This window comes from Sinohyriopsis cumingii, chromosome 7 (genome assembly GCF_028554795.1).
Source record: "Sinohyriopsis cumingii isolate HCF-2022 chromosome 7, ASM2855479v2, whole genome shotgun sequence".
NCBI lineage: Eukaryota > Metazoa > Mollusca > Bivalvia > Unionida > Unionidae > Sinohyriopsis > Sinohyriopsis cumingii.
In genome coordinates this window covers 84,231,928-84,255,708 of record NC_142967.1, presented here as the reverse complement: position 1 = coordinate 84,255,708, position 23,781 = coordinate 84,231,928, and the positions used below count along the sequence as shown (strand labels likewise).

The following is a 23,781-nucleotide window of genomic DNA, read 5'->3' as shown; positions in this document are numbered from 1 at the left end:
ATTTCACTCCATGAATATAAGCGAAAATATTACTATAGCAAAAAAATCATAACCTCTATAAATTGGACTACATATTTTTTATTGCATCAAAATGCGCAAATATCTCATGAAGTACATTAGGGAGTAAATCGAACTTCCGGATAGGGGAGATCACTCAAGTTATTATGTACTTTTGAGAGAGTAACGTATGTAAGATGAAGTTGTTTGCGTTTAAAACATGCACATTTGAGAGAATGTTGGCATACCTCTATGCTGATTTAATGTAATATGGCTGACATTTCTTTGGATATTGTATTTTTGGATATTGTAAATGATCTAAGCACACTGCTAACTAAAATGACTATTCACTTGTGCTAAAAAAAATCGCCCTGATTTAGTCTAGAGTACGCTATCCGTAGCAGCTATTAAAATAGGGAAAATGAATATTGCCAGACTATACAATACCGGCTTTTGAAAGTGCAATGAATGAATTACCAAAGATATAAAAAGTTCGGGAAGTGAAAATGACCAAGTGGAGCTAGCACTTTTTTTGAAAGGTGCACATCTGGAGTAAGGCCATGTTGTATACTCTATAACCCATATTACACCCATCAATCATGCGCCAAAATAAAGGGAATCAAATGTTCTTTGAACTATACCTAAAATAAACAAGGTCCTTTTTAAATAGCCAGTATAACCTGTAAGGAAAGCCGAGTATAACCTATAAGGAAACTGGAGAGCGCAACCATATGTTGGGTTCCACACTAGAGTTTTTACGTACTAATAAAGTTGGGACTGCACAGGCATTTGATTCATGGGGAACCCAATGATAACACACCCAATTAATTGGGAATGTGTTATTATTCTTTTCCCCATGAATCGAGTGCCTGTGGATAACAGGCCAAATTAAAACTTTCATCTCGGGTTCATAAATGATGCATTTTTGTGAATGTCAGTGAATCAGAAATCACAAATTAGCAAATAAACTATAATCCTTTTTATGATTTTTGCTCATAGCAAGTGCAAACAATTTATTTTATTCCCAGCAATAAAAATTACACCAAAAGGTGAGCATTTTGTGTACAGTGTATATATTTAATACAAATGGAATTTTTTTGTGCTCATTATTGAAACAATGACTAGTGAATATAACTACTCTGTTCTTGAGGAATGATTTACAAATGTATCTGATATATAATTAAATTTTGGGGAAATGTGCCTTGGCCAGTCCAGAATTTGCAGTTATAATTACTAAAAGTTTCAGTTATGAGTATTTCCAGTCCAAAAACAAAATTATGTGAAAAGCTTGTCTTTATTTGTTTTATATTCATGTCAGAGTGAAAAAACAAAAGGGATTGGTAACATTGACCTCCTTACTTTTCAAATAAATCTATAAGAACAAGGTAACAAGACAATCCAGTTACTTGTATGAGAATCTTTTTGAGCTATATCAAATTCTTACCAATAATGTAAAGTTTACAAGGGAAAACCATATGGTTTCTTTTGTGCAGGTTATGACATAAAATTTTATTGCTATTCATGAATTAAAAATGAGAGCCCCGTACAGAGGGGTACCCTCTCTGTACAAAAATAGTAAGATGGTGGCACTTGGACTGCTTGAAGTGCCTCTTAGTTACATTGTTATCACTAATGGCTGCTCTCATGTGCTTGAGAGATGATCTGGAAACATTCCAAGGTGCACTAAATTTAGCAGTTAACAAGGAAAATTCTCTAATAGTAGACAAATGCTAACCAATTTTTTGTTGATATTTTGTAACTACACTAGTCTTCCAGAAGTTAGCAAAATTATTTCGGAAGTAAATTGTAAAAGGAAAATAAACTAGCAAATAACTTTATTTTTTAAATAAAGTTATTGGCTAGTTTTCTTTTCTTCCTGCAATTTACTTCCTAAATTCAAGAAGTGAAAATGACCAAATGGAGCTAGCAGCAGTTTGAGATGAGCACATCTGAAATAAGGCCAACATGTAATACCAGTATTACAAAAATACAGTACCAATATTAATATCCATATCCCCTTTATTGGAGGCAACATCACTGATACCAATGATCATCCCCCAGAATCAATGGAATTAAACGTTATTTTAATATAACCTAATATATTAAAAGTCTTTGTTAAATAAACAGGATAGGTAGTAAGGAAAACCTGGGAAATGTTTTTGTTTAAAAATCAAATCCTCGGCATAAGTATGAAGAATGAGCTTTATTCATTGGAATGTTGTTTTTCATTTTTGTTGCTAAGTAAATTTAAAACACTATTAAATTACTTATTTATGTAATATTTGTCCAGAAACTTGTTGGCAGTGGGAAGTGAAAATCATTTTGAAGGAGTCTAATGTTTTATAAGCTTGAGACTAAATGTCACTTCATAATAGAACTTCAAAGTGCCTATTTGTATGGCAGCCATGCACTAATTGTTGCAAAGAATATTCACATTGCAGCCATACACCCCCTGTACAAAGAGTGTACACACAGTGACCATGTGATGCATTAAGGGATGAGTCTGCAGTATTCTGAATAATTTCTCATTGAATAAGATTGCATTCCATTTATCCAGGTATAATTAGAAAAAGGACATAAGTTCCACAGTTGCAATAATATTTGAATGAGCACAGTAAAATATGTTAATACTTAATACCTGCAGATGGTAAAGGAGTAAAAATTATGAACATTGTGCCAGTTTTATCTGGTCACTTATATTACTTTTAAATGCCTAACTTGCACACCCCACTGACATTTGTAAAAAATATTATTATGAGTCTATGCTCTTAAAATAAGTAACAGAAAAGACTGAAAGACAACAAGCTTTGTAAAATTTAACAAATAATTTATTTCCCTGGAATACAAACTGTAAATGAGAAAAAAGAAGTTACAGTATTGCAAATTAAAGCCCAAAATAATCCAAGAATTACCGACACAAGTCCTAATAATTTAAAGTCCTGAATAAATCTAAAAACTGACAGTGATGATGTGTCTGTTATAGCTCCTACTGTGTTGATGTGCCAACAGTCTTTTGTTGAATCACAGAATATAATTCCAGGTTTGAATACGCTATAAATTCCAGCGAATGGCTCTATACAAGAATTTTATCAGAGCACTTTTGTATTTCCAGAGAAAATATTACTTGAATTCAGTAGTTTGAAGAAGAAAAAAATTCCACTCAACTGGACACAACATAATACAACTTGAAAGTGCTAGATGTTAAAGCATGAATGAAAATCCTCTCATTTTTCTGTGAGCAGCATTCCCACTTGAACACTCCATGGTGAACACAAAGCTGTAAATCAACCCCTGAAAAATAAATGACTATGCCTATCTCGTAATAACCACAGCAAAAAGCATTGTGCAGTGTTGAGTAAACATTTTTCAAAAACGGGTGACCTCGACAAGAACAAAGGAATCATCATCGAGTACAATCGCAACCGAAGGTGCCTTATTAAGAAGTAAGCATTCACTGAACTTCGCATGTTTCAAAACATAGATGACACTGTTATTATCAAAAATGTGTTACTGTAGATGTAAATAATTTAAAATAAAATGTATGATCATCTTATGAGTCATTATTTCTGCACATATAATACAGTTGCCATTTCTAAAAGCAGAAAATCTTTTAAATGACTTTCAAAAACTACTTAACAAAATTTAGAATGCATCTTAAATTGAAGGGCTTTAAAGTTTGTACAGATTTAGCAAAACTGCCACAAAATGTGAGTGCTGCTGCTTAAAGAAAAAGAAACTTTTGATTGCACATGTAAGAAATTTCACCAAAATGCATCCTACTTACCCAGACTTCTTGGCCAACTGCTCTTGCATTAGGTAAATGTTAGACAAGTGAGTGATTTTAGACCCACTCAAGCATCTTGTTTAAATTGTTTGGGTTTGAACAAAAATGTTTGAGAATTTTTCTTTTGTCCTTTATGCACGATGGTCTCCTTAAGCAGTTGTTACCATGAACAATGTACTCATTATACGGCAGTTACAAATTCTGTATTAAAAATCCCATGCTTAAAATCAGTCATTTGCTTCTCCTTTTTAAGAAGAATTTTCCTAGGTAGGTTTGAGATCATCCTAAACAGCCACAAATTCAAATGAAGCCATATTTGTCTCACTTGTGAAGCATAGGCAAGACATTTCACTCCATATCTGTCTCACCTGTGAAGCATAGGCAAGACATTTCACTCCATATTTGTCTCACTTGTGAAGCATAGGCAAGACATTTCACTCCATATTTGTCTCACTTGTGAAGCATAGGCAAGACATTTCACTCCATATTTGTCTCACTTGTGAAGCATAGGCAAGACTTTTCACTCCATATCTGTCTCACCTGTGAAGCATTGACGATTCATTCCATTGTCCGTCTCACTTGTGAAGCATGGATGAGATATCTGTTACATTGTTGGATTTTGCCTCATAATTTCAAGACCTGCTTGTAGTATTTTGACATTTCATGGGTGAATTTATATTGAGTATGCTAGCAAAATTATTCCCATTTTGTGTGCCCCTGTTGACTATGTTATATTGGTGCATTTATCTCCATCTGTCTGATACTGATGCATGTAAAGTCATCCAACTTGATCACTGCATTCAGGTCTACCTATTATATTCATATTCATCAAAAAAGTAGGTACCAGTGACCAGTTTACATTACCCTTGTGATTCTTAAAGATTTTTGGGATCACACTGTGGCAAAGGAGCTGAGACATCTTCCTGTGGAATTTTGCTATGTGCATACAGTTCCTGTGGGATTTTGTTATGTGCATATAGTTCCTGTGGGATTTTGTTATGTGCATACAGTTCCTGTGGGATTTTGTTATGTGCATACAGTTCCTGTGGGATTTTGCTATGTGCATACAGTTTCTGTGGGATTTTATTATGTGCATATTGTTCCTGTGGGATGTGCATACAGTTCCTGTGGGATTTTGTTATGTGCATACAGTTCTTGTGGGATTTTACTGTGTGCATACAGTTCCTGTGGGATTTTGTTATGTGCATACAGTTCCTTTGGGATTTTGTTATGTGCATACAGTTCCTGTGGGATTTTGTTATGTGCATACAGTTTCTGTGGGATTTTGTTATGTGCATACAGTTCTTGTGGGATTTTACTGTGTGCATACAGTTCCTGTGGGATTTTGTTATGCACATACAGTTCCTGTGGGATTTTGTTATGTGCATACAGTTCCTGTGGGATTTTGTTATGTGCATACAGTTCCTGTGGGATTTTATTATGTGCATACAGTTTCTGTAGGATTTTGTTATGTGCATACAGCTCTTGTGGGATTTTACTGTGTGCATACAGTTTCTGTGGGATTTTGTTATGCGCATACAGTTCCTGTGGGATTTTGTTATGTGCATACAGTTTCTGTGGGATTTTGTCATGTGCATAGAGTTCCTGTGGGAGAATATAATTCTCGCATGAGCATTTAATTCAAAGAGAAAAAAATGTTTTTCAGTGGAAATATCAGTTATTACATTACTCCAATAATTACAATTTGTAACTACAGCTATTTTCTTTTTTTGCAGGATTTGGCATTCTTGATGGATGTATGGAGGAAGGAAATATGTTTGGTTGTCACTAGCTCTGCCCATCTGTTTACTGTCACTGATTTTGTACTGGGTGCAACTTGAAAATTTGCAAGGTGATATTATACTTTTGTCCTCCATTTATTTTCTTCTTTTTTTCTTTTTTTAATTTTTCTTGCTTTATTTTTCCAAAATGAGAGCTGCACCACCTTTGTTATTTCTCACCCATGCAACAGAGAAATCCAGCTGGTTTGCTAATCTTACTTTTCGTATCTCAGTCTAGTCATCTCAGACCAGTCATCTCAGGTGTCCACGTGCTCAGAACTACTTTTTTAAAACCCTTGTTGTCTTCTTCTGTGCCTGGCATAGTTCTAAAATAAAAAAACAACAACAAATATATAACAAAAACATAGTAACTTAATGTCAATCCATCTTTGAGAACACACCATACAAAAACATTTCGAGAGAGACAAAGACACATGCATACGATGTTGAGCTTTTTGGTATTATGCTAGTTTGTTCCACACAGCATGGTCAATTTTATCCTATATACAGGCTTAGCTCAGTACATTTTCAGGTCTGCGTCATTAAATGTAGCTAAAGCTACCTAATTAGTTTTAAATACTTTGTGTGAAACATTATATACTGTTAGCTATGTTTAATGATGCTGACCTAAAGATGACTGTGCTACAGATAGGATAAGATTCTCAATGCTGTGTGAAATGAACTATGACAGAAAACACTGATCCATGCACATAGACTATAGACTTATACACTTCATAGCCTCCCAACTCTCTTAATAACTACGGAAAACTTAGTAACAGCCAGAAATATGTCAAACATGCTTTATTCTAATTTTGTTAAGCATCTCCATTGTGCCCCAGTTGAATCAAAAATATACCTACCATATTTGATGACAAATAATGCACTTAACAGCCAGAATGAATCATTTTTCTGTCAACACATTAATCCATAAGCAAATTTCACTGTAGCACTTGCCATATTTCCAAGACAGGAGAAATCAATTTTCAAAGAATCCATGAACTTGAAAGTTTAGCACATGGTTATCCACTAGGGTCCATATTTGGAGGGTCTTTTATACATGGGGGTAAGTTTACAATCAATATTAAGGACAACACAAGTATGTCACAAACAGTTTCACCTCCTCAAAGAAAAGAAGAGTTATATACGATAGTGACACAGATCACTATTTACCCATGAATAATCTAATGCAACATGTTGCTCTTTGTTACAACTTGTACTAAGTATAACCACAGTAGAGGGGGCCCTGAGTGGCTGAGTGGTCTAAAGCGCTCTCCGTTATGGATCACTGCCATCTCACCTCTGTCTGCGTGGGTTCGAATCTCCGATTTGGCTAATGTGGGTATGTGAGAAAGCTTGCCAGTAGCTTCTCATGGGTCGGAGGTTCTTTCCGGGATTTTCCCGGTTTCTTCCTCCACCATTAATACTGGCTGCCATGTATAGCCTAACTTGTGCTGAAAAATGGCGTTAAAACCCTACAACAACTACAACTACAATAGAGCTGAGTAGCCAGTATTGTTTCATAATTTACAGTATAACTTTATAAAATTGGAACTGATGAAAATGAAACAGTTTCTTTTAATAAATATTATTATTTATTGTCCATTTCATATAACAATATATTATCCATATATTAAATGTGATAATACCTCATTACTATGCAATGTTTTATGTTGTTATTTTTCTTTGCTCAAGCGTATAAACTGTGTACTTCGGATGCAGCGGTCACACCACAGCCCTCATTAACATATTTGTATTAATGAGCCGCATGCAAACATTTGCACGTGAACTATATTACACTAGTGAAGAGTTTTTACTTTAAAGAAAAATATTGGGTGAGAAAAATAATCTGTGTTGGGGTTTGGACAGAAACAAGGAAATCCCAGTCGCAGGGTCACATTATATGTCTCCCTACTCAGCAAGCCTCGTGGGGATACAAATAATATAACCCCTTGATTTGGATTTCCTTGTCTTGGTCCAAACCCCAACATAGATTCTATATCTCTCATGACACCTTGTGAGGCCAATCATTTTGTGGGCCACAGGATATGGCTTGGTGGGTCCCATGCAGCCCACAGGCCACGTATTTGAGACCCCTGTTATAGACTATATCATATTCAGCCTAACCAAGGTACAGTATTGATTAGATTTGTTGACAGATTAATTACCATACCAGCTTAAGCATAGTAAAGTTATAAATACTGAGAAACTTACTCAAAACAGTCTCTGTATAACCTGCCTTTCTTTGCCAACTAGCTCTGAGAAGGGTGTTCTAATTTTAATGGAACCAATTTACACTGGCCACCTCTTTAAAACAGACAACGATGTTCATTATATGGAAGTTTAATTTTACTATTTACATTAAATTTGTGACCAGAGTTGTAATAGTTCTAGAATTATTTCCTGTTGGAAGTAGGAAAGAAAAATGATAAAGACATTTGAATATTGGTTGTAAATTTTTATATGAGATTTAAATTTTTGGTAAGTGTCATATAATCACAGTGTCAATAGAATTGATGATTTTTTTTATTTGTATGCCAGTTAATGCATCTGTTTAAGTTAATGAAATTGAAAACCCCAAGGTTAATTTTCCCCTTTTCTTGGAGCTTATAAATCTATCCTAGTATACAAAGATCATTTTATTATATTTGTCTTCGATCGGCAAGTTATCATGAAATGGGAATATGTCACTGGTGACGTTTCAGAATTGTCCAATAGGACTATCTACAGCGTACATATATTTTGAATCTTAAGCACAAATTGTTTGCAATTTTAGCAGTAGATTTGAAATCTTACTATGTGTACTAACAGTCTTGATTAGTGATTTTTTGTATTCTTGGCTTGTGTGTTTGTGAAATGAGGAATAAATATCTTTATTAAGTAAATATCTTTGTCTTTTTAGGTTTTTTCACCCTTGTATAGACAATTTCTTGTTTATTGTTTTCAGTTTTAGTAGTAATGACCAGATTTCCTAGAAACCAGATTTTTTCTTACCAGTGTTTCCATCCTAAAAACCAGATTTTTTTCTTACCAGTGTTTTCATCCTAGAAACCTGATTTTTTCTTACCAGTGTATCCATCCTAGAAACCATATTTTTTCTTACCAGTGTTTCCATCCTAGAAACCAGATTTTTTCTTACCAGTGTTTCCATCCTAGAAACCAGATTTTTTCTTACCAGTGTTTCCATCCTAGAACCCAGATGTTTTCTTACCAGTGTTTGTCTCCAAGAAACCAGATTTTTCTTACCAGTGTTTCCATCAGCATTCAAGGTTTACTTATATTATGTGATTTAAATATATCACAGTACATATCCACAGGTATATCAGCATTTTTATTATTGCATTCATTTATTCATTTTAGTATTGGTTTTCTTTGTTCCCTCCAAGCCTTACTGTAGTACACAGAAATTAAGTTTCTGATCATCTGTAAAAAGTATATTTCAAGATTTCATCAGTTGAGACTTTTTTCTTGTTAAAAAAAAAATCGTAACAAAGAAATGATGGAAATTAATTCTTTTCATACATTTCAGTTTCAAATAAGAGGGATGAATCGAATGAAAATATTTGTTGGCATGACCCAGAGACTGGCCATACAAAATGTCGCCCAGTCTGTCACCATGGATACTTTGGCCTAGCCGGCATGACAGAATGTCACCCGTGGTTGACCTGTGAAGATATTCACAATTCTCTACAAGTCAAAGAAGAGATTGGTGGAGGGGCTGTCAAGAAGGTTAAGTGGATCTTATTGGAAATTTGCAAAGCATCATGGGTAACAAATTGAAAGAAAATATAATACCATTTTTGTTTTATTGACTATCTGGGATCAGTGCCTGCTGAAATTTTTCACTAGCAGAGGGAGTAACGTATGACAAAAAATCTATTACCATGAAATTTGTGGTATGTGGTATTTTGGAATGGCAGCCACTTTGGAATGGCAGCCACTCAATCATTTAAGTAGTCTGGACATTACAACAATTAATTATTGTGTGTGTGAACAAAAAAATCAAATGTATTCAAGACCAGGAACATAGCTGGTAATATCCTGTAATGTGAACCAGAATTTAGTTATTTTTTACCCTAACTGGCTGTAACTGGATGGATGTGGTTGTATCCATTTCATTTCTTTATTTTTTTTTGTTTTACTTGTAGATTTTTTTATATTGTTTGACAGATTAACTACAAACAAAATTGCATTTGAAAATTCCATATATATATATATATATAGATATAGATATAGACACACACACACAGAGTAATGTCAAAAACTTCATTACTGACATTGTGAATACTTGCTGGTTTCACCAATGATTTTTCTAATGTGTGAAATAAAAATCTTTATGAGAGACAATGGAATTTCCAAAACAAAGTCAGTTTAAATTTTAAAGACAATGTTTTAAAAAAATTCAGATCCCCAGATTCTGTTATGACTCTAGGTCTGAAAATAAGAAAGAGAAGGAAGTGAAAATAACTATTTAAGTAAAATTAAACAAACAATTATATTTCCCTAGAATACAAAGTGAAAATAAGGAAGATACGGTATTGTGAATCAAATCCCAAATAATTCTAAATGTCTTGTCACAAGTCCAGATGTATAGAATGTTCTGAATGAATTCCAATAGTCTTGAATGTACTGATGTACCAATAGTCTTTAATATCTTAATGTATCACAGTGATATAATAATCCAGAATGACTTTGGATGGGTCCTCAGTAATCCCAAAGTAATGTTTTAGTGCAAATGTCAATGAGCACTTTGTAATTTCAGTGAGTAATTTCAATAAATAATTCCTCTCAAATAATATCTGAATACAGCTGTAAGTGATTCCACAGACTGATCATAAAACAGAAATGAATAAGTGTTTTTTAGATCCCCTTTTATAGAGACTGTCACCAGATCTATGGTGTAACAGAATTTTCTGGAAAACTAATTATTTCTAATTGAAAATTTCACAAACTAATAAACAATGTCAGGTTTTCAACTTGAATTTTAGTAAATACCTTGTTTACTTTTTAAAATCGTGGCAAAGATCAGGTAGGCACAAACAATTCAATCATGACAAAAGTTGTTGTTGTTGTTGGGTTTAACGCCATTTTTCAGCACGATAGGCTATACATGGCGGCCAGTATTAATGGTGGAGGAAGAACGCGGAAAACCCCGGAAAGAACCACCGACCCACGAGAAGCTACTGGCAAGCTTTCTCACATGCCCACATTGGCTGAATCTTAGACTCGAACCGCCGCAGACAGAGGTGAGATGGCAGTGATCCGTAACGAAGAGCGCTTTAGACCACTCGGCCACTCGGGGCCCCCATGACAAAAGTCTGGCATAAACTAAATATACATAAAACCTTTCACACACAATGTAACATGGTAACATGTCGTGTCATTTAGATCAAAACCTGGATTGCATACATAGACTCAATTTAGACAAGAGATATCATTTCTTAAATTTTTGTAAACTAATAAAATGTCCAGTTCTGTAATAGACAGAGATAATTTACAGTTTGAAAAGATCTGTGAAAATTTGTGCAGATTTTGAAAATATTTTTTTTATTTAGTTTAAACTGGTTATTGGATATATTGCTGTATTATATACATGTAGCTAATGTAGAAGACTTGCAAAGGAAATAACTTTTAAAACAGATAGATTTGCTAAATTGCAATGCCATGAATACAGTTTTTATAGTATTTCTTTACGTGAGTATTTTTGTGTGTTATTTACATTTTAATCTAAGAAAACATAATGAAAAGTGTGATTTGAACTTCCTAGTTGTCTCCCACATTGCATCCAAAGTGGGTAATTATTTTGGGCCTGTTCATCTGTCCTTCCATCCATGCATCACACTTTTATTTCTGTTCAGTAAATCTCTTAATTATTTTTGAATTTGACACAGATTAGGTATGAAGCTAGATATTTATAAGCCATCGAGTTCATTTGACAATTTTATGTGTCATTGTTTAGCATATTTAATAGTCCCTGATTATTAGATGCACTCACTTATGTTTCAGCACCATAAATTCCTTTCATTATTATTAGATTTGAGCCTAATTTTTTGTTTGATATTAATAATACCTTGGCTCAGTTTGATTGCATCATCATTTAGCAAAATTATAGCTGCTGATTGTTAGATTTACTTATTTTATTTCCACACATTAACTCCCTTAATTATTATTAGATTTGAACCAAATTTTTTGTGCAGTTTGATGTTGATAAAACCTTGGCCAAGTTTGATTGTTAGTTTCGTATGACATTATCTAGCAAAGTTATAGCATTTAATTGTTTGACCCACTAACATTCATTTCCATGCTCCCTTAATTATTATCAGATTTCAGCCCAATTTGGTATGCAGTTTTGTATTAATACCAATGAATATCCCGCGATTGTCTGACCTATCCACTTAATTCTGCACAAAAATTCACTTAATTAGTATTGGATTTCATCCAAATTTGGCACACATTGAATCGATGAGACCTTGAATGAGTTCAGTTGTCAGCCTTCTACCTTTTTTTTAACATTTACATTCCACCATAGCTGGACTCGGCCACTTTCTTTCCCAGCACAATAAATCCCATAATTATATTTCTGGCTTCATGGTACACCTCTCCCTTGATAACCCATGCACAACAGGGTTCACAGATATAGACCACACTATAAGTAAGGCACGAGTTACCGAGTGACCTCCCAAAATTGAAAAAAAGATAGCTTTGACATTAAGAAAACCATGGGGGGAGTGGCGTTATGGAACTGGGCTGTTTATTAACTGAATCCTGTTTTTACTATCACTTCGATAATACTTTTTAATAATGCGCTTTTTCTAATGAAGTTGTTCATTATTCTGTTTAAATAACATTTATTTTCAAAATGTGCAACATATGAAACATCGTTCCAACTGGTTTCAACAACCATCACATGTACGTGAAAAAATATGTGTATTACATCACTACTTTTTGTTTTCTTGATGAGTCTGGTTCTGTTAGTGGTGTTTAATATTATCCTGCCAAATCAGGAGTCCACAGAGCAGGGAACTAGACTAACTGTTGCTACACCACCTAACAAGATTCCTTTTTTTCAAAAACTAGCAACATTTATTTCGTGAGAAAATCGTCTGCTCAATTTTTGTATTCAGTTAGTACAATACTGATGTCGTGATTTCATTGGAAGTAATAATGAAACTTCTTATCATCTTTGTTGATATCTCTAAGTGCCAGTTCAAGAACTCTCTGCAACTTGCTTGCCCACAATTGTCTATATCTGTCAAATCAAGCTCTTTATTTTATGAAGTATTCATTTTGCTTGGCTGCTTTGTTATCTTTGATCACAGTTATGAAAGAGTCGGTTAATTTAAGGTAGTTTATGTTACATACACAATAACATTTATAGGTGTTTAGTTGATCAAATGAAGTGAGTTCACCCGACATATGACTGGGGCTGCTAGAATTCAAGTTTGTAGGATTTTCGTGCCTTTTAACTTTTGTTTTATTCCACCTCCTTTATTTGATTCAAAAGACGTAATTAACATGATAATACAAAGGAGGCCAGCTTTTAATTCAGTGTGACAATACAGCAAATACTTCCGCATGTCAGTTATCAAAACACGGTTGGCACTTAATTAGGTTCTCAGAGAAATGCTCGCGGACATAGCTGTTACAGTAGATTGACACATTTTACATTTAATTACAAGAGGACACATTGCACTTATGACGATTACACTTAAAAGGAACTAAAAGATAGAACTAGAACACAAATTTCAATAGATAAAAAATTATTTAATTTGTATTTATTTATTAAAGTACTGCCTTGGCGTAAGTGATATTTTCATTGATTGAAATTTCCTTACATATCGTTAATTGCGGTGTACTGGGAATGTAATTTAGAAAGAAAATGTAAAAATTTGTATGACCTATTTTTAAATTTGATATTTCATAGTGTTGATTAAAATTTCCAGGTCATATCTACCATTTTTGACGATAAAATGAGCAATACATCAGAGTTTCCTTTACCAATTTGGATCACGATTTTCTTCAAGTTCAACAAGTAAGGAAAAAACATTTAGGGTATTTTCTGGTTTAAAAATGGGATCCACGCCTGACCCCGCATTATAAGTGAGTTCACGAGTTATCAGGGAGGAAGTGGTGTATGATGCTTGATATTGATGTAACTGGTTTCAAGTTTTTTGTCAGTGTTCTTCATTGTCCTTTTAGCTGAGTTATGTCCCTTGGATAATGTTAACTATAATAAATATTCTTATTATATTTCTGTTCCCCATCCCATGTGTACTGTTTTATTACAACAGAGACATAAAATAATGCCTTTTATTATCATATAATAATAGCTATAATTTTCACTGTATGAGCCCATATTTATTTCCAAGAAACAAAGGGATATGAGGTATGGATTGGATGTAGCCATTATGTACTTTTTTATGCATCCTGTGTTGCAGCTTGTGCATTATTGGAAATTACCAGTATTTTCCAGAGTCATGACAATTCTGTTATATGCAGTTTATCTTTTTTTTTTAATTATCTTAGAAACATGATTTGCATTAGATTGGGTTTTCATTTTGTTTTCCATATTTAAATATAAGCATAACATGAAATTGCTGGTACTGTGATTGCACTTTGTTCATGTTCTAATTAAACAAGTTGTATTCAGCCTTTTTATGAAAGATTGTTGATCTTTTAATGATACCCTAAAAACAAGTGGAAATGTTAATCATGCACGCTGTATGAATCATCTTTCTTAATGAAATTTAAATTGGTTGAAATAAAAGTTAAAATGACAGCAACCTGCCCTACTATTAAGTGAGTTCAGGTCATGTTATTAAAACGATTAAAAAAAACACATACACATGGCCATTTTTTAAAACTATTATGAACTGGAATGAACCTGCACTATCCGAGACTTATGGTCAGTCAGTGAAAACCAAATACATCTGGCCATTTTTTCAAAGTATATTATGAACTGCAGTTAATTTATTGTACTTCAAATCATCCATAAATAGATTCAAGTCTTTTAATTACTGCCATGAACAGAAATCATCTTCTTTAAAGGACAGTGCACAGTCTGAGGCCAGAATGTGATCTAATATGTTGTCTGAATATGTTGCATTCCTACTGTTATCACCAAAAATAATGTATTCCAAAAATACATTATAGCAGGGACACAGATATTGGAAACTCCACAGCTGCCAGATATGACCTGTCTTAATAGTAGTGTCTCTATTTATAACTGTCATTACATGTGAACAGTACTCAGAAGTAGTGCCAGTAGTATACATGTCAATAGATTTGATTGTCTCACTTGCAGTCATTACATGCAAACAGTACTCAGCAGTAGTACTAGTAGTGTACATGTCAGTAGATTTGATTGTCTCACTTGCAGTCATTACATGTAAACAGTACTCAGCAGTAGTACCAGTAGTGTACATGTCAGTAGATTTGATTGTCTCACTTGCAGTCATTACATGTAAACAGTACTCAGCAGTAGTACTAGTAGTGTACATGTCAGTAGATTTGATTGTCTCACTTGCAGTCATTACATGCAAACAGTACTCAGCAGTATTACTAGTAGTGTACATGTCAGTAGATTTGATTGTCTCACTTGCAGTCATTACATGTAAACAGTACTCAGCAGTAGTACCAGTAGTGTACATGTCAATGTATTTGATTGACTCACTTGCAGTCATTACATGCAAACTGTACTCAGCAGTAGTGCCAGTAGTGTACATATCAATAGATTTGATTGTCTCACATGCAGTCATTACATGCAAACAGTACTCAGCAGTTGTCAGTAGATTTGATTGTCTCACTTGCAGTCATTACATGCAAACTGTACTCAGCAGTAGTACCAGTAGTGTACATGTCAGTAGATTTGATTGTCTCACTTGCAGTCATTACATGCAAACAGTACTCAGCAGTAGTACCAGTAGTGTACATGTCAATATATTTGATTGTCTCACTTGCAGTCATTACATGCAAACTGTACTCAGCAGTAGTACCAGTAGTGTACATGTCAGTAGATTTGATTGTCTCACTTGCGGTTATTACATGCAAACTGTACTCAGCAGTAGTACCCGTAGTGTACATGTCAGTAGATTTGATTGTCTCACTTGCAGTCATTACATGCAAACTGTACTCAGCAGTAGTACCAGTAGTGTACATGTCAGTAGATTTGATTGTCTCACTTGCAGTCATTACATGTAAACAGTACTCAGCAATAATACCAGTAGTGTACATGTCAATAGATTTGATTGTCGCACTTGCAGTTATTACATGTAAACAGTACTCAGCAGTAGTACCAGTAGTGTACATGTCAATAGATTTGATTGTCTCACTTGCAGTCATTACATGTAAAGAATACTCAGCAGTAGTACCAGTAGTGTACATGTCATTAGATTTGATTGTCTCACTTGCAGTCATTACATGCAAACAGTACTCAGCAGTAGTACCAGTAGTGTACATGTTGATAGATTTGATTGTCTCACTTGCAGTCATTACATGCAAACAGTACTCAGCAGTTGTCAATAGATTTGATTGTCTCACTTGCAGTCATTACATGCAAACTGTACTCAGCAATAGTGCCAGTAGTGTACATGTCAGTAGATTTGATTGTCTCACATGCAGTCATTACATGCAAACAGTACTCAGCAGTTGTAAATAGATTTGATTGTCTCACTTGCAGTCATTACATGCAAACTGTACTCAGCAGTAGTACCAGTAGTGTACATGTCAGTAGATTTTATTGTCTCACTTGCAGTCATTACATGCAAACTGTACTCAGTAGTAGTACCAGTAGTGTACATGTCAGTAGATTTGATTGTCTCACTAGCAGTCATTACATGTAAACAGTACTCAGCAATAATACCAGTAGTGTACATGTCAATAGATTTGATTGTCTCTCTTGCAGTCATTACATGTAAACAATACTCAGCAGTAGTACCAGTAGTGTACATGTCAATAGATTTGATTGTCTCACTTGCAGTTATTACATGTAAACAGTACTCAGCAGTAGTACCAGTAGTGTACATGTCAATAGATTTGATTGTCTCACTTGCAGTCATTACATGTAAACAATACTCAGCAGTAGTACCAGTAGTGTACATGTCAATAGATTTGATTGTCTCACTTGCAGTCATTACATGCAAACAGTACTCAGCAGTAGTACCAGTAGTGTACATGTTGATAGATTTGATTGTCTCACTTGCAGTCATTACATGTAAACAGTACTCAGCAATAATACCAGTAGTGTACATGTCAATAGATTTGATTGTCTCACTTGCAGTTATTACATGTAAACAGTACTCAGCAGTAGTACCAGTAGTGTACATGTCAATAGATTTGATTGTCTCACTTGCAGTCATTACATGTAAACAGTACTCAGCAATAATACCAGTAGTGTACATGTCTCTTGCAGTCATTACATGTAAACAATACTCAGCAGTAGTACCAGTAGTGTACATGTCAATAGATTTGATTGTCTCTCTTGCAGTCATTACATGTAAACAATACTCAGCAGTAGTACCAGTAGTGTACATGTCAATAGATTTGATTGTCTCACTTGCAGTCATTACATGCAAACAGTACTCAGCAGTAGTACCAGTAGTGTACATGTTGATAGATTTGATTGTCTCTCTTGCAGTCATTACATGTAAACAATACTCAGCAGTAGTACCAGTAGTGTACATGTCAATAGATTTGATTGTCTCACTTGCAGTCATTACATGCAAACAGTACTCAGCAGTAGTACCAGTAGTGTACATGTTGATAGATTTGATTGTCTCACTTGCAGTCATTACATGTAAACAGTACTCAGCAATAATACCAGTAGTGTACATGTCAATAGATTTGATTGTCTCTCTTGCAGTCATTACATGTAAACAATACTCAGCAGTAGTACCAGTAGTGTACGTGTCAATAGATTTGATTGTCTCACTTGCAGTCATTACATGCAAACAGTACTCAGCAGTAGTACCAGTAGTGTACATGTTGATAGATTTGATTGTCTCTGTGGCGTTCTGTCGTATTGGGGTGGGGTGGGGTTCTCCCAATATAATTTAATTAAATTAAATTGAAAGTTCCACCCTGGCTCGTTAGGTTAGAAAGTTAAATTAGTGATGATGTAGATTTACAGCTCTGAGCCCCCAGTCAGCAATGCCGACGGTTAAATTATAGAGAACACGAAGATGAAATTCAATCAATAACAATTTAATAAATGTGATAATTTAAAAACGATAACTTCCAATCACTCGTCTTTCCCTCGACCAAGTGACAGCCTAATTCATCCCGTGATTTACAGTGTGAGTTCGATTTTCCCCCTGTCCTTGCATCTACTCATCTATTCTTCCCGCTGATTCTTTCCTTCTTTCTGCTCCTCTAACTCCTCCTTTGTCTCCGTTTCCCTCTCTACTATCTCCTCCTCCAACTTCGCTCCAGACTTCACTTCACCTTTCTTCTCCTTTCCCTCTCTATTATCTCCTCCTCCAATTCCGCTCCCAGACTTCAACTCCACCCTCTTCTCCTTCCCTCCTTTCCTCCGTCTCTCTATCCAAGACAACGGGACCAAACTTTAACTGGTCTGTCCCTCAAAGCTTCCTGTGAAAAACCAGAAGGCATTAACAAATGTTTTATCGAACCTCACCTCACACTATAACGACAATTAACCATCAGATAGCTGTCACTGTTTCGGCCATGCATGCATACACATCGAAATTCCCACACACTTCTTGCAGGGTAAACAATGGCGTAATAACACAGTATCAACGAATTGTTATACAGACATCAATACATTGCGTCACGTCAGTATATACACATATATATTTAATCTCATTGTACTACAATCTGACAAAATCAGACGCATGTCTGTACATTACAAATATTCAACAATGGCAAAATCTATAATCATATGAACATATGTGTTAGTCTACTATAAAATACCCACATAGTAAATTACAATATTAACTCTTACGACGGCTGGAAAGCTATATAATTCTTTTCAAATATCAACTCATTTCTTCAAAATATGCAAACATATTAACAAAACTAAGTAATTCTTCGTACTACGATTCTAGTAATAATAAAGTATACATACGACCTACAATTAAAATGCAGTCGCATTCCACAAAGACCGAACAAATATCTACTGACCGTTTGAAACTTTCTGTACTTAGACCTTCCCGCTCTAAGATTTTCCCGCCAATAACGAATGGCTATTCGGAGCTACGCTAACCTCTTCTCTGGGTAATTTCTCTCAGCGAACTAACTTTTGCCGGAAAACGTAGGGATATCATTCTACCCAAATCAAAGTCTCCCCCCATCTCGATTCTGATTGGGTGGCGCTGTGCCCCTGTCCAATCGTCTTAGCGGCCAGTTCAACCTGTCTGTCTGTTTGCAGGGGAAAGAAGTTAGGACACTCCCACTTCTTCAGGCAATTTCTTTTGATCTTGGAAACATCTCGACACCTAGGTGATAATTGGCTGTCTGTGACTTCGCAACTCCAATGTCCGGTCCTTCGATTCTAGCCACAACAATCTTACATAACGGATTAGTGCTAGCCTTCAGCAATGTTCGACATCAAACAATGACCCGTCAGAATTACCTTGATTATACATGTTTCAAACTGGGCTACTCTGGGTCGGGGTAAACATGACAGTCTCACTTGCAGTCATTACATGCAAACAGTACTCAGCAGTAGTACCAGTAGTGTACATGTTGTTAGATTTGATTGTCTCACTTGCAGTCATTACATGTAAACAGTACTCAGCAGTAGTACCAGTAGTGTACATATCAATAGATTTGATTGTCTCACTTGCAGTCATTACATGTAAACAGTACTCAGCAGTAGTACCAGTAGTGTACATATCAATAGATTTGATTGTCTCACTTGCAGTCATTACATGTAAACAGTACTCAGCAGTAGTACTAGTAGTGTACATGTCAATAGATTTGATTGTCTCACTTGCAGTCGTTACATGTAAACTGTACTCAGCAGTAGTACCAGTAGTGTACATATCAATAGATTTGATTGTCTCACTTGCAGTCATTACATGTAAACAGTACTCAGCAGTAGTACCAGTAGTGTACATATCAATAAATTTGATTGTCTCACTTGCAGTCATTACATGCAAACTGTACTCAGCAGTAGTACCAGTAGTGTACATGTCAATAGATTTGATTGTCTCACTTGCATTAATACATGATCTGCAGCTAAAGATGACTAGTTAATTAAGTTTAAAAATTACAAAAAATTATTCTTTCTTGAAAAACTGTTAACTCTTGTTTATTTGGGGCAATGCTAGCATGTTTTTTCTTTATATAAATTTGATTTTCACATGCATCTGTCACTACACCTTCCAAAAGAAGATCCCTCTTTAAAAACATTATGACTGCATTCATATTGAGATGTATTATTCTCTGAGATCCAAAGTAGGTCAGAATGAATTTCTTTTCATGCTCCATGGATATGTGGCCTCACGTTTTCATTTGGTCATGTGCTAGGGTGCAGGTACAATCTTATCTGAAACAGATTTTGTATTTATTGGAATGGTATAAAACTGGTACACATGTTCATTATAGCCCATACTTTGGTTCATAGTATTTCTGCATGCATCTTTCTCAAATAAATTAACTACAGAAGAAGGATGTATTGTGTACTTGTACTCCAATTATAGGGCAAAATGTAGGTCACTTTACAGATTATTTGCTTTATTTGGTCTTGGATAAATACATGGTCATACCATATTAAGGCTAGTTTGAGCAAGTGCCTTGCGTAGGAACACTCCATGCAACTCATCTGGACTGATCTGTTGAAAGGATTTGAACCTGCACATTTCTGGTCATAAGTCTGCACACTAACCACTAAGTCACAGCAGTTTTCTCAATTTTGTTTCCAAATTTTCTTATCTCTGGCATGCTAACTGCTTACCCATCACATTTCTTTATGACAGGACAATACAAGTTTTGATTATAATTGTTGAACATAAAAGTCTTGCCTGTGTTGAAAATTCTAATGGAATTTGATTCAGGTGCCATAATACCTCAATCATTTAGTCTGATTTTGCCTCCATACCTTTTATGATATATCATGCAATGTTGCTACAATTCCTTTCCAAAGACCTGAACATTGTTTCCAAACTTCATTACCCTGATTCTTGTTATCCCCAGAACTCTCAGTGATCTGTCCCTCCATTTAGCCATCCTTCTGTCAATGATGTCTGTCTCTTTTGGCATTTCCTAATATTATTTGTCCCTCCATTTAGCCATCCTTCTGTCAATGATGTCTGTCTCTTGGCATTTCCTAATATGATCTGTCCCTCCATTTAGCCATCCTTCTGTCAATGATGCCTGTCTCTTTTGGCACTTCCTAATTACTTAGGTGAAAGTTAGAAAACTGGACTGTATACTTTTCAGTATGATAATTACTTTACAAAAGGTGTATTATTGGTGTCCCTGAGAAAAGACCAAAGGGTCAAATATATTAAATATACAGTGGCATTATCAAGATTTTTTTTACAAAACTTTATGTGGGAATCACAGCAGGAAGATATAATTCATGATGCAGTTGAGGAAACAAACCTATAGTCCAGGGTAGTTTGAGATCTTGGTTGGGTTGGGGTTCTGGAATTGAGAGACTGAAATCAATAAACTGATTGAAATTGGAGAATATTTTTTTAAAAAACATGCTATATATCCTAGAGTAATATAATCTGTTGAACTAACTTTAACATTTACAGGTCTCCCTGGCAGTTTGGAATAATCACAAGGTGACACTGTATCAGCCGCTAAGTGTCGATCATCTGGAAGACTTTCATCATGGGGTTAAAATGATAAAATCTCTCCAACCCCATAAACATATCATACAGCTTGTAGGTACGTGTCAAAACTTCTGTGTTACTGAATATCACAAGATGAAGTCGGCTGACTTTCTAGAAGAGACTCTAAACATAGGGGCTTACAAGTTCATGAACACATATGAAATCCGATTTCAACTCTGCCTGGACTATGTGACTATCCTGGACTATCTTCATAATAGTCCCATAGGTACAAGAGTCATGTGTGACTCCAGTGACTTAGCTAAAACTCTGCAGCAGTATTTGCTTACAGATGATCTCAGACTTGTAGCTAGTGACTTGGATGCATTACCGCTTGTTGACAGACAAAATCGAAAGCTTATAAAGTGTGGTCACAGGGAGTTGGTAGGGGACTTTGTGGCTCCAGAACAATTATGGCCCTTTGACAACATCCCCTTCGATGATTCAGAAATGCTTCCTTATGATGAGAAAACTGATATCTGGAAAATCCCAGATGTCTGCAGTCATTTTCTTGGTAGTGGTTTGGAAATAGGAGCATTGAGGATGCTGCTTCTTCCCATCCATGTCAGGTGCAAGTTGAATAACCCTGCTAGCAGACCTACAGCACATGAGGTCTTAGAAGAGTATATGAAAGTTTTGGATAAGATCAGAAAACAAAATTACTTGTGATCAGGTCTGTTCATGATTACAGGGAAAATATTCTATAGTAAAAGTCATACAGGTCTTGTATGCGTTCAGCATTGATTATTTCAGTAGTGTGGGTCATTTTTTTTAATTTGATTTTACGTACCTTTAAATGGCAATTATTCACTCTATCTGGATCTTCATACATAGATATTTTTTGGGAAGGGCGTTATTTACACGTTCTGAGCAGTACATACAGCAAAATCAGCGTTAAAGTATGTGGACATTTATGGTCAAGATCAACATATAGGTGATCCAGTACAGTCTGGATTGAATGTTGCATGCTGTGATGTCACGAAGAAAGATACCTATGTTGATAAAATAAAATATTGTACTACCCTATATTGTGATGATTAGACTTCATGTACTCTTTTATTGACCTAATTTAGTACCTGGCCACCATTGTAAAAGTCGATAGCGATTGATAATTTTCATCCAGAGCTTTCTTGATGGCAGTCAAGGAGCAGAGCAAAATTACCATTCAATAATCCGGATTGAATGGACTTTGGTCAAGCAAATTTTCCATTAAATTTAAAAAAAAAAAAAAAAAGATTTATATTTAAGATGAGTAAATGTGCATATGTTATCTATTTGACTTTTAATATTCATGGTGTCCTGCTTGTTTCCACTTTATAGGATAGAAGAGAAAGACTACAGACTAGACATCATCTTCACATCCTTGATAGTAGGTCTGAGACCTAAATATTGACACATGTCCAGAGGTTACAGGAATTCTAGGTTGGGCTACTACTTGCAGAGTTGAGGTGGCCTACAACAGATCTTAAGCTGTTCTCCATTTATTAAAACATAGCTTTGAAATATTTCATATATTTGAACACTTTTTAAAATTCAGTGCAAAGAAAACAGATTTCTTAAAGCTAACAGGTTTTCTGCAATACTAAATTTAACTATTCATGGGAGACAAGCAGGTTACTGTCTGGTTTTGTCAAATCTTTCATACATGTATTTGATACAACAGCTGTGGAAATTAATACAATTTAATCACTAAGGCCCCCCACCTGAGATCTGGAAATAAAATTTGGTCCCCACCATTATGCTGTTGCAGGTCTTGGTTCATTTACTGACATCCAAGTAGATATCTCCGCTATAAACACAATTGAACTGTTTAGCTACAATGCCTTAGACCAGAAGATCATATGTGATGGATGCTCTGTCATCTATCATTCAACATCCGTATCTTAGAATGCCGTAACTGGTTATCGCTTTTCCCCCTAAACTACTAGCAAGATGTGATGAAGAAATAGCATTAAATCAATTATTTCCAGCAGTGTCAGCTTTTTATTGTATTAGTCACAACTATGTCAATTAAAGAAGTACTGAGTGTTTAAAGCATCACTATGCAGTACTTTAAGTTTTAACCACTAGGTGTGAGTTGAGCGAGGGTACAGTGAGAGATTGTATGGTTGTGCTTTTTGCGTGTGCATGTGCGTCAGAGATGATTCATTTGAAGGAAAGTTTCATCACATGCGTTTTTCTGTTGTTTTGTATTAAGTTCAAAATGTTTTATAATACATGTACAGCAATTTTCATGTGATTGAACATACTTAGGTCAGGTAGGTAAAATTAGGATTCCTCGGATTTCTGGAAATTCTTTTCGGGAAGTAGATCACCAGTCCATTTGAGTGACCCTTTTTAGTAATGGTGGCAGTTTTTGATGGCAGATCTGCATTTGTACAGATTTGAAAGTCCCTATTAGATGATGCATTCCGACAAA

General features: G+C 35.1%; 1 protein-coding gene across 8 annotated transcripts; it reads left to right on the top strand.

Moving 5' to 3' along the window:
* The first annotated feature begins 136 nt into the window (after positions 1–136).
* Positions 137–22,388, top strand: LOC149795653 (protein O-mannose kinase-like). 8 transcript variants are annotated; one of them, XM_089965488.1, is made up of 5 exons: positions 137–185; positions 3,110–3,440; positions 5,518–5,633; positions 9,089–9,327; positions 21,285–22,388. In XM_089965488.1, the coding sequence occupies exons 3-5, from the start codon at positions 5,537–5,539 to the stop codon at positions 22,029–22,031; spliced, it is 1,083 nt and encodes a 360-aa protein (XP_089821614.1). In that variant the 5' UTR covers positions 137–185; positions 3,110–3,440; positions 5,518–5,536; the 3' UTR covers positions 22,032–22,388. The 8 variants fall into 8 exon arrangements, with proteins under 8 accessions (XP_089821614.1, XP_089821615.1, XP_089821613.1 ...); XM_089965489.1 differs by having other exon boundaries at positions 155–262; positions 3,240–3,440; XM_089965487.1 differs by having other exon boundaries at positions 155–262.
* The last annotated feature ends 1,393 nt before the right edge of the window (positions 22,389–23,781 follow it).

Excerpts from the sequence above, each read along its gene's own strand:
- LOC149795653 (XM_089965488.1), top strand. The coding sequence starts at position 5,537 with ATGTATGGAGGAAGGAAATATGTTTGGTTGTCACTAGCTCTGCCCATC. Across the intron at positions 5,634-9,088 it reads GCAACTTGAAAATTTGCAAG|TTTCAAATAAGAGGGATGAA; the intron begins GTGATATTATAC and ends CATACATTTCAG. Across the intron at positions 9,328-21,284 it reads AAATTTGCAAAGCATCATGG|GTCTCCCTGGCAGTTTGGAA; the intron begins GTAACAAATTGA and ends TAACATTTACAG.